This window comes from Ostrea edulis, chromosome 8 (assembly GCF_947568905.1).
Source record: "Ostrea edulis chromosome 8, xbOstEdul1.1, whole genome shotgun sequence".
NCBI classification, from domain to species: domain Eukaryota; kingdom Metazoa; phylum Mollusca; class Bivalvia; order Ostreida; family Ostreidae; genus Ostrea; species Ostrea edulis.
This window is the reverse complement of record NC_079171.1, coordinates 57,544,011-57,555,445: the sequence shown is the minus strand read 5'-3', so window position 1 is coordinate 57,555,445 and position 11,435 is coordinate 57,544,011. Positions and strand designations below refer to the sequence as shown.

Sequence of the window (11,435 nt, the reverse complement as noted above, 5' to 3'; positions counted from 1 at the left end):
GATATGGTTTTTATCATATTGAAAAATACCAAGATCGAGTTATCATATATATTTACAACCATAGAAATATTGCTTACGTCTTATGAAATATTACATGACACAAAGTAGGCTACACTGTATCACATGGGGAACATGCTGTTGAAAGAATATGCTCATTGTGTTCATTAAATTGTGTGGAAGACGAAATTCATTTTTTACTCTATTGTCCATTGTATTCTAAACTCAGAACAACTTTGTTTGAAAACACGGGATTTGAGATGTCAGATGTAGAGGTTCTTCGAATGTTAATAACAAACTACCCAAGACAATTAGCAAAATACTTGTACTCCTCCTTTTCTCTTAGACAATCTATTATATTTGGAAAAATCAACAACTCTGAGCTATTTATACATTATATACTTATTATACATGTATACACATGTATGTATATATAATTATAGAAAATGTTATTATGCGCAATTATTTGCATTATATATTATTATATCAACGTTTAAAGTGGCATATAGGCCTGACGGGCCGGGTGTTTATTGATTTGTATATTGTGATAAAATCGGATGTATGAATATATGTACACATGCCACTATAATAAATGAAATTACTTACTTACTTACTTACATATCATTTAAAAAATAAATTTCATTTTTGAAAATACAGGGGGGCATGAAATGCGACGATTTAAAAAGCCAGCATTCTTCATGAAACACGTTAGCGCTTCATAAAAAGTGTGCAGGCATGAAGCATTGCTGTTCATACCCTCATGTATTGTCAAAAATAAAATTCATAATCTTATTCTTTTTTTTAAATTTCGACCTACTGTTTATTTTCATTAACGCGGGTACCTGTTTGGTAGATTTTACTTTTCTTCTTTATTCTCACACACACTTAAAATCATAGATTTAATGTAGGAAAGAATATACCCGACGTAAATCACACAATTTACTTTGTTCGGTCTTTCACGGGCAGAAACGTGTGTTGAAAGCATTCGAAATTCAGAAGAATTTTTTTTTTAAATATCATAAAATTGAATTTAAATGTGTCTTTTTCTACAGTTCTAAAGCGAAAAAATGTAAATAAAAATGATAAAAATATAAATAAATAAATAATAAAGATCCTCCAATAAAACAACAACCACATACCCCCCCACCCCCCAATAAAACCGAAAATGACCTTTGGGGATTTCCCCCCGTTACTTTTGAAGTGAGTTTTAAAATGATATTTTTAAATACATTTTTCAAACGATTGCTTTGTTTGTTGTGTTTTCTAAAAATGATCTAGGTGTAAATCTTTTAAACAATCGGTTTTGATGTAACCATAGACATAATTAAAGACGTCTTATGTCTATGATGAAACCGATTGCCCCTGGTCCATCCCACCTCCCTCCTGTTAATTTGATCGAGCTCGGGATACCGATATTGATTTTTTTTTAATCCGCACCAAAATAAAGTTTACAAAGGCATGCCGCAGTATCATGAATGCGATAGGCTGGGATCATAATTATGTCGGTAAGTAGGCTAGATTTTTTACTTCGTGCAGTTTGATCATGTATTCAATGTTACGAAGTAAGCGGCGAAAGTCGAAAATGGCGGACATGTTTACATATTCTACAGTGTTATTTAATTAGAAGATTAGCAGAGTTTTCAAAAGTTTGAGATGTCTACAGTTCTGTGCAGTTGTAAATAGGGGAAAAGTTGCCTCACATTTAGTGGGCATCATAGATTAAAACCTCCAGCATTAATGGTGTTAAATAATTGATTTGTCATTAAATTGTATCAAATTCCATATATCATTTTCTTATATTGTATGCACCGTTATTGGCTTTAATTATTTCTTTTGTAGTGGTCAGCCGGGTTCGATCGCCGGTGGCCAGATAGCTCAGTTGGTAGAGCACCTGACTAGAGATTCAGGGGGCTTGGGTTCGAATCCCGGTCTGGTCCGTTGCATTTTCTCCCTTCCTGTTACATTTGGTGCCGTAGACCAGTCACTGGAACTGACAGGTGAAAATGCCTGCCAGGGGATTAAGATCCTGGGTTGATGTCTTCAGGTGTGAAGACATTTAAGGAGGGAGGAATGTAGCGGTCAGCCGGGTTCGATCGCCGGTGGCCAGATAGCTCAGTTGGTAGAGCACCTGACTAGAGATTCAGGGGGCTTGGGTTCGAATCCCGGTCTGGTCCGTTGCATTTTCTCCCTTCCTGTTACATTTGGTGCCGTAGACCAGTCACTGGAACTGACAGGTGAAAATGCCTGCCAGGGGATTAAGATCCTGGGTTGATGTCTTCAGGTGTGAAGACATTTAAGGAGGGAGGAATGTAGCGGTCAGCCGGGTTCGATCGCCGGTGGCCAGATAGCTCAGTTGGTAGAGCACCTGACTAGAGATTCAGGGGGCTTGGGTTCGAATCCCGGTCTGGTCCGTTGCATTTTCTCCCTTCCTGTTACATTTGGTGCCGTAGACCAGTCACTGGAACTGACAGGTGAAAATGCCTGCCAGGGGATTAAGATCCTGGGTTGATGTCTTCAGGTGTGAAGACATTTAAGGAGGGAGGAATGTAGCGGTCAGCCGGGTTCGATCGCCGGTGGCCAGATAGCTCAGTTGGTAGAGCACCTGACTAGAGATTCAGGGGGCTTGGGTTCGAATCCCGGTCTGGTCCGTTGCATTTTCTCCCTTCCTGTTACATTTGGTGCCGTAGACCAGTCACTGGAACTGACAGGTGAAAATGCCTGCCAGGGGATTAAGATCCTGGGTTGATGTCTACAGGTGTGAAGACATTTAAGGAGGGAGGAATGTAGCGGTCAGCCGGGTTCGATCGCCGGTGGCCAGATAGCTCAGTTGGTAGAGCACCTGACTAGAGATTCAGGGGGCTTGGGTTCGAATCCCGGTCTGGTCCGTTGCATTTTCTCCCTTCCTGTTGCATTTGGTGCCGTAGACCAGTCACTGGAACTGACAGGTGAAAATGCCTGCCAGGGGATTAAGATCCTGGGTTGATGTCTACAGGTGTGAAGACATTTAAGGAGGGAGGAATGTAGCGGTCAGCCGGGTTCGATCGCCGGTGGCCAGATAGCTCAGTTGGTAGAGCACCTGACTAGAGATTCAGGGGGCTTGGGTTCGAATCCCGGTCTGGTCCGTTGCATTTTCTCCCTTCCTGTTACATTTGGTGCCGTAGACCAGTCACTGGAACTGACAGGTGAAAATGCCTGCCAGGGGATTAAGATCCTGGGTTGATGTCTTCAGGTGTGAAGACATTTAAGGAGGGAGGAATGTAGTGGTCAGCCGGGTTCGATCGCCGGTGGCCAGTTAGCTCAGTTGGAAGAGCACCTGACTAGAGATTCAGGGGGCCTGGGTTCGAATCCCGGTCTGGTCCGTTGCATTTTCTCCCTTCCTGTTACATTTTAATCACACTTTTCGTTAATTAATATGTCATTTCATGTTAGTGCCTGATTCATAATCTTGTGTCATCATGAATGCCATGTTGTCCTGTCGGTCCCCAACATTTTGTCTCTAGCATGTCCAATACCGTGGGGATCCGGGTTAGAATAGGTCCTCAATACCCCTTGCTTGTCAAAAGAGGCGACTGAATGGGTTGGTCCTTCGGATGAGACCGCAAAAACCGAGGCCCCATGTCACAGCAGGTGTGGCATGATAAAGATCCCTCCCTGCTCAAAGGCCGTAAGCACCAAGCATAGGCCTAAATATTGCAGCCGTTCACTGGCAATGGTGACATCTCCATATGAGTTAAAGATTCTCGGGAGGGACGTTTAACATTATTTAATCAATCAATCTAGCATGTCCACTGGATTTTCATCTCCATTACAACCAATATTCCAAGCACTGAGGCATCACAACACAGATCAAGGCTCTTTAGTTCATCCTTAACAAATGCGTACAATTAAGTCAGCAGACGCAGATCTGTTGCTCCCTGGGAAAATTATTCAAAATATTGGGACAGGCCAGGCCTGGAGGTTTGTAAAACTTTTACCATACTCATACTCAGTCATGTTTGTTTCGAGTACACCTCTCAGCAAGCTCCAAAGTATACTTGAGAAATCTTGAGTATGTACTCCATTTGAGTATGAGAATGATTTTATAAAAGTTTTATAACCTTCACTTTTGAGTGTATAAGTTTCTGTATGTATATGTGCTCAAAAAAGTTTTATAACTTCCAGGCCTGCCGCCTGAGAGCTACAGACCCTCCCCTTAAAACCCTTCAATTTACAGAGCAGAAAAAAAAACTTGCACAAGTGAACAGTGGTAAAGGGTGAACATTTTTGAGACAGTGATGCAGCGATATGTTAACGGTGCATATTTTTTTGCACCATGAATTGCAGGTTTTTATAAGGGGTGGATCTGTAGCTCTCTGGTCTGTCCTAATATTTTCCCAGAGTGTTACAGATCTGTGTAGTGTTGGTGCATCTGTAGCCGGGTCTATTGTACCTAATAAAACAGGGGGGATGCAGAGGGTCAGTTCCTTTTATTTGGCAGGTAATATTAATACCAACATTAATGAATATTACATAGTACTAATGTACTCCACATGTTAGCTACATAGTACTAATGTACTCCACATGTTAGCTACATAGTACTAATGTACTCCACATGTTAGCTACATAGTACTAATGTACTCCACATGTTAGCTACATAGCCCTTAAAGCCCTCCGTCAAACTAAGACACTGATAGTAAAAGGTAATAACAGGTACATGTATATCCGTACGCTGGTTAATGACCAAACTCTGATTACTATTGAAACGCATTCATAAACAAAAGAATGTGGGACTACAAATCTTATGTAAACATTGTTACACTTCAGTGCATCCGAACCCAATGTAAATTCATGGGTAAACAATGACTAGATTTATAAAATTAGGTAACTGTAAATAATATTGCTTATATAATACAACCTGATGAAAAGCCTGCATTTTATAAAAGATATTATGACTGAGTGACAAATGCACGAATAGATATTCGATATGAATAAACCTTGACTAGTACTTCGATAAACAACATGTGACATCACACACCATGCGGTCTGATCCTTACTTGCAGAAAATCTAAGATTTACACTTTTATTGTAAACTTTGCATGAAATAATGAATGCATCAAATTACTCTACACATTAGACAAATAATACACAACTATCATCATAATGAAATATTTACCTAATAAAACAGGAGATGCAGAGGTTCAGTTCCTTTTATTTGGCGGGTAATAGCATAATTTACCTCCCTGCACGGGGAGTTCTCATAATACATAAAATTTGACCCCCTCCACCTGAGATTACAATCCGGAAGACCGGAACCTTGTACATTTACTAGACTAAGTATATATAAGTGGTTAATATAAGGGAGATAACTCTATCATCTGTATGTGTTCTTTTATGTGGAGTTATCATCCTTTATCTTTTGTCTTAGTTGCAGTCTAATGAATATTAGTCTTAGATGACGTATGTCCATTTTAATTGGGTTAAATGCATGCATCAATGACCATGTAAGATTGAAAAATAAAGATAATGCATTATTTTTAAAAAGTATATATTAAATGTTTGTGTGAAATAACTTATCTATGTTATTTTTCAAGGATGATTTGTCTTTTTTGGAAGATATTTATTTCCTTTTAATGAAAAAAAAAATTATGATTGGACATTCTGCCTGATATGGTATTGGTGTTGATCAGATTTAGCCAAAATTTACAGGGTATCCCCAGCGAACTCTAAAGGAGACACATGAAGTTAAATGATAGGCGTATAGCAGATATCTATTGTTTATATATTTCAGTTGATTTATGACTGACAGACTACAGTCCATAGTAACTGTACAAACTAAGCTTATTGATTACATATATCACGCACAACATCAGTACTCAGCTAGCTCTACTGGTGGGAGATCGGGCTGTACAGTTGAATTGCACATTTAGATATTAAGTTATTTCCCTGAGTCAAGCTGGGAGGGGGTGGGGGGGGGGGGAAAGATGAGACAGGGTAATATGAATTCAGTGTTTGTGTTATATAACAGTAAACTTTACCAACAGATCAGGGTAATTGTTGCATATACCAGGGGTCGAAATTAACTTTTTCTACCACAGGCTAATTTTAGCCTGTGGGTAAAAAATCCACAGGCTAAAATGAAAACCTACAAGCTAATATAAAAATAATGAAGCAGTGCTTTTTTATATATATATATATATTTAAATCAGTGATTTCCCCCATCATTACTGAGCCTAGTGGGTCAACAGGCAGCGTTTGGACAACACACTGAGTTACGTAAGTCATATGGTGCAATGTCTAGGTCTCTTGATTATCGCACCTCTAACAGTCTAATCCACTTGTTTACCGCAGGTCTAGATCCAGTCTTCCAATTTCATGCCACACCAGGGTTGTCACTAGTGATTTTTTAAAGCGAATACAGGACTCATGGTTTTATAAGTAGCACGATCACGAGTCCTATGACTTTTTAGCTCGCCTGAGCTGAAAGTTCAAGTGAGCTTTTCTGATCGTTTTTTGTCCGTCGTCTGTCTGTCCGTCTGTCTGTTAAACTTTTCACATTTTCGACTTCTTCTCCAGAACCACTGGGCCAATTTCAACCAAACATGGCCAAAAGCATCCTTGGGTGAAGGGCTTTCAAGTTTGTTCAAATGAAGGGCCATGTCCCTTTCAAAGGGGAGATAATCACAAAAATGCAAAAATAGGGTGGGGTCATTTAAAAATCTTCTTCTCAAGAACCACTGGGCCAGAAGAGCTGAAATTTACTTGAAAGCTTCCTTACATATTGCAGATTCAAGTTTGTTCAAATCATGGCCCCTGGTGGTAGGATGGGGCCACAAGGGGGGGGGGGTCAAAGTTTTACACACAAATATATAGGGAAAAACTTTAAAAATCTTCTTTTCAAGAACCACTGAGCCAGAAAAGCTGAGATTTACATGAAAGCTTCCTGACATAATGCAGATTCAAGTTTGTTCAAATCATGGGCCCCGGGGGTTGGATGGGGCCACAATAGGGGATCAAAGTTTTACATACAAATATATAGGAAAAATCTTCTCAAGAACCACTGAGCCAGAAAAGCTGATTTTTACATGAAAACTTTCTGACATAGTGCAGATTAAAGTTTGTTCAAATCATGGCCCCTGGGGGTAGGATGGGGCCACAAGGGGGATCAAAGTTTTACATACAAATACATAGTTAAAATCTTTTTCTCAATAACCACTTAGTCAGAAAAGCTGATATTTACAAGAAAACTTTCTGACATAGTGCAGATTCAAGTTTGTTCAAATCATGGCCCCTGGGGGGTAGGATGGGGCCACAAGTGGGGGGGGGGGATGTGTCAAAGTTTTACATACAAATATAGGAAAAAGCTTTAAAAATCTTCTTCTCGAGAACCATTGGGCCAAAGAAGTTGACATTTACATGAAAGCTTTCTGACATAGTGTAGATTCAAGTTTGCAAAGGGTAGTTTGGGCCATAATAGGGACTAAGGTTTTACATGCAAATATATATGGAAAGTCTTCAGATATGGGCCTTGACTCAGGTGAGCGATGTGGCCCATGGGCCTCTTGTTTAATAAGCGTCTACGCGGTGTGAAATGCACCCATGTCGTCACTACAACACGACCTCAATATGACAATAAATTTAGATAGGACATTCTCATGATTCTGATAAAAATAACTACCGGAAGACTTGGTAAAACATAGACTCTGATATATTTTGTAGATAAATGAATAACAAAAACATCATACTTGGAATTATTCAATTTAATCACCCCTATAGGTGAACAGGACTCGTGGCACATGTCGATATGGGCGATGTCCGACCTCTTTAAGCATTTTTTTGACTCCGAGTTTCTTAAAAAATCATAAAAGGAAAATCCGGATAGAAACGGTTATTGAAATCGGTCGTTCATATAAGCATTTGTATGATTCAGAGTGCAAGTTTAAGAAAAGCGAATAGCGCATCACCGTATAAAACGGATACGTATGATACGATCATAGTTTGTAAATCACCACTCGCTAAGATTTTCGAGTGTCCATTATTTTTACTCGCTATTTTTCAAATGTACTCGCATTTTGCGAGTATTTCTCGCTAATTTCGAGCCCTGTATACATGTGAGCAAGTTTTCATTCTGATGTATAGCATTGTAGTTCATGCCCACATATATTTTCGAAAATGAAACTTATTTTTATGCCCCCGAGATTGAAGATGGGGGGGCATATTGTTTTTGTCCTGTCTGTCATTCTGTAATTCTGTCATTCTGTCTAAAACTTTAACCTTGCTAATAACTTTTGAACAATAAGAGATAGAGCTTTGATATTTCAGATGAGTATTCCTTGTGACAAGACCTTTCAGTGGGTACCGACATTTTTTACCCTGTGACTTTGACCTTGGAGTTTGACCTACTTTGAATGTCATTGTTCATAACTTCTAAATGGTAAATGTTATAGCTTTGATATTGCACAAGAGCATTTCTTGTGACAAGATCTTTCTACTGGTACCAAGATATTTGTCCTTGTGACATTTGCCATCTTTGGAAATGGCCATTATCAGGGGCATTTGTGTTTCGCAAACACATCTTGTTTAAATATCATCTTATTTAGTTCATCATTAGTTCCCCGACACAAATGTCTGTCTTGACCCTGTTGTCGGTGTCACACTTTAAGGGAACAACTTTAACCTTGGTCCTTGGCTATATCTTTTGATACTTCACATATAGATTCATCATGACCAGGACGTTCATTTAGTGTCCAGGCTGGTGACCTAATGACCTTGATTCTTGTCCTAGTTTAAAAAACTTTAACCTTGGGTATATGTTTTGATCCATTAGTAGTGTTCAAATCTAAAGCAAACTAGCATGGCGCCGCGCCATGCCATTTTTGACTGGCGTCATGCCCCTTTTTCTTTATAAAGTTTATTAAAATCAAGGCAGCAGGTATTAATTTTTAAAGAGGCTAAATGATCATTCTATTACTATCATAGTATGATACAATGAAAGTGCCTCGAAATTGTCTTGCCACATCGAAAAGTGCCCTTTTGAACCTATGATATGTGTGCCCTCTGTAGATCCTAGATTTAACACTAATTAGGCTCTGATATGGTTAAATTATACTTCTTTCCAAATGGCAGGATGCATCCCTGGTTTGATTGCATAGAAATGTTTCTTTGGTTCATATAAAATCATTTTGAATGCAGGACATCATAGTCATAATAAGTGGACTGTTTACTTCTAATTATTAACGTAACATTAATTATCAAGCGTTATATATACTAAGGTCTGAGTTAAAACATCAAGGCATTGATGAATGTATTTAATGTACGGAATGAAAAGCTTGGTCATTCTAGGTCAAGGTCACATTAACCACCTCAAGATTTAGCCGGTTATGATTATACACAAACATCTTTTTTGTTGTTGCAGGTGCTCATAGACAAAGAAAAAGATAATCAATAAAAGACAATACATTTACAGCAATGGAGCAGGAGTCTGATGCTGATGTAAGTAACTTGGACAATCTATGTGACGGGGAGGTCAAGGACTCTACAAATGAAAACAAGGCTACCATGAATAATGAAAGGAAATCTGATACTGAACTCAACAGTGAACCTGATAACCAACCAAGTAATGAACTCGAAATCACAACCAGTAAACAACCAAGTAATGTAACTAATTGTGAACCGAGTAACCAACCAAATAATGAACCGAATAATGAACCCCAAAACCAAAACCAACCGAATGATGGACCGAATGATGAACCCAATAACCATAGCCAACCGAATGATGAACCCAATACCAAAAACCAACCAAATAATGAACCCAATAACCGAATAAATAATGAAGCAAAGTCTATGCCTGAGAGCAGTATTTTTGTTTGTGAAGTTTGTACAAAGCCATTCTCCCACAGAAGCAGTCTACAGAGGCACATGAGGAAACACAAGAACAAAGACCGCTATGTTTGTGACGTGTGCGGAAAATCGTTTTATCGATCGACGACACTTCAAGGTCACATCCGAATACACACCGGAGAGAGACCGTACATGTGTAGTGTGTGTGGACATGCTTTTAACCAGACGTCGGCTCTGCAGGTCCACATGAGGTTACACACCGGAGACAGACCCTTTATTTGTAGTGAGTGCGGGAAGAGTTTTTCTCACTCCAGCGATCTAACGAGACACACTCGGACCCACACCGGCGATAAACCCTACGTCTGCGACCACTGCGGAAGGTCGTTTACACAGTCCTCCTCATTGAACCGACACATCTCGATTCACACGGGCGAACACGTAAAACCACACAAGTGTAATATATGTAACAAACGATACGGTCAAGCTCACGAGTTAATGATTCACGAGAGAACTCACACTAACGTCAAACCCCATCAGTGCACGGTCTGCGGGAAGGCCTTCAACCGGTTAAAGTATCTGAAGAGACATGTTCTGAGTCACTCCGACAGTAAGCCTTACGTGTGTCAGGTCTGCGGCCGGGCATTCAATGACCCCGGGCTCCTACAGCGCCACATGAAGATCCACACGGGAGATCGTCCGCACGCGTGCAATGTCTGCGAGAAGTCTTTCATCCTCAAGGACAGTCTGAAGAAGCACTTACGACTTCACACTGGTGAAAAGCCGTACAAGTGCAGTCTGTGTGACAAGGCTTTCGCCGACTCGTCCGCCTGTGTAAGGCACGTCAGACGGCACGAAAAACTCAAATTGGCCTCTAAATCATGTTAACGGGCTTTTTTAGCAATAGTGTTACATTACTTAGGGCTGTTCCATTAAAACATATGGGGTACTAGGGGAAGGCAGTCTTTTAAAAAAAAATCTATGGGTGGTTCACAGTGGTGGGATATTGATTCTATGGTGGGTGACCTTTACAAAAAAATTGCATCTGTGTGGTTATTTTACCAAACCACATACAGCTGTACCAGGGTAATCTGTAAGAAAACAATCATCACAACACACAAATAACAGAGGCAATCATCAGAACACACGAATAACAGAGGCAGTCATTAGAACACACAAATAACAGAGGCAATCATCAGAACACACAAATAACAGAGGCAATCATCAGAACACACAAATAACAGAGGCAGTCATCAGAACACACAAATAACAGAGGCAATCATCAGAACACACAAATAACAGAGGCAATCATCAGAACACACAAATAACAGAGGCAATCATCAGAACACACAAATAACAGGCAATCATCAGAACACACAAATAACAGAGGCAATCATCAGAACACACAAATAACAGAGGCAATCATCAGAACACACAAATAACAGAGGCAGTCATCAGAACACACAAATAACAGGTAATCATCAGAACACACAAATAACAGGTAATCATCAGAACACACAAATAGCAGGCAATCATCAGAACACACAAATAACAGGCAGTCATCAGAACACACAAATAACAGAGGCAGTCATCAGAACACACAAATAACAGGCAATCATCAGAAC

General features: G+C 39.7%; 1 protein-coding gene across 2 annotated transcripts; it reads left to right on the top strand.

Annotated features, from left to right (window-relative positions):
- The first annotated feature begins 1,312 nt into the window (after positions 1-1,312).
- LOC125661237 (zinc finger protein OZF-like) lies at positions 1,313-10,974 on the top strand. 2 transcript variants are annotated; one of them, XM_048893184.2, is made up of 2 exons: positions 1,313-1,502; positions 9,389-10,974. In XM_048893184.2, exon 2 carries the CDS (start codon positions 9,442-9,444, stop codon positions 10,696-10,698), a length of 1,257 nt encoding a protein of 418 aa, XP_048749141.2. In that variant the 5' UTR covers positions 1,313-1,502; positions 9,389-9,441; the 3' UTR covers positions 10,699-10,974. The 2 variants fall into 2 exon arrangements, with proteins under 2 accessions (XP_048749141.2, XP_048749142.2); XM_048893185.2 differs by lacking the exon at positions 1,313-1,502 and adding an exon at positions 3,022-3,179.
- The last annotated feature ends 461 nt before the right edge of the window (positions 10,975-11,435 follow it).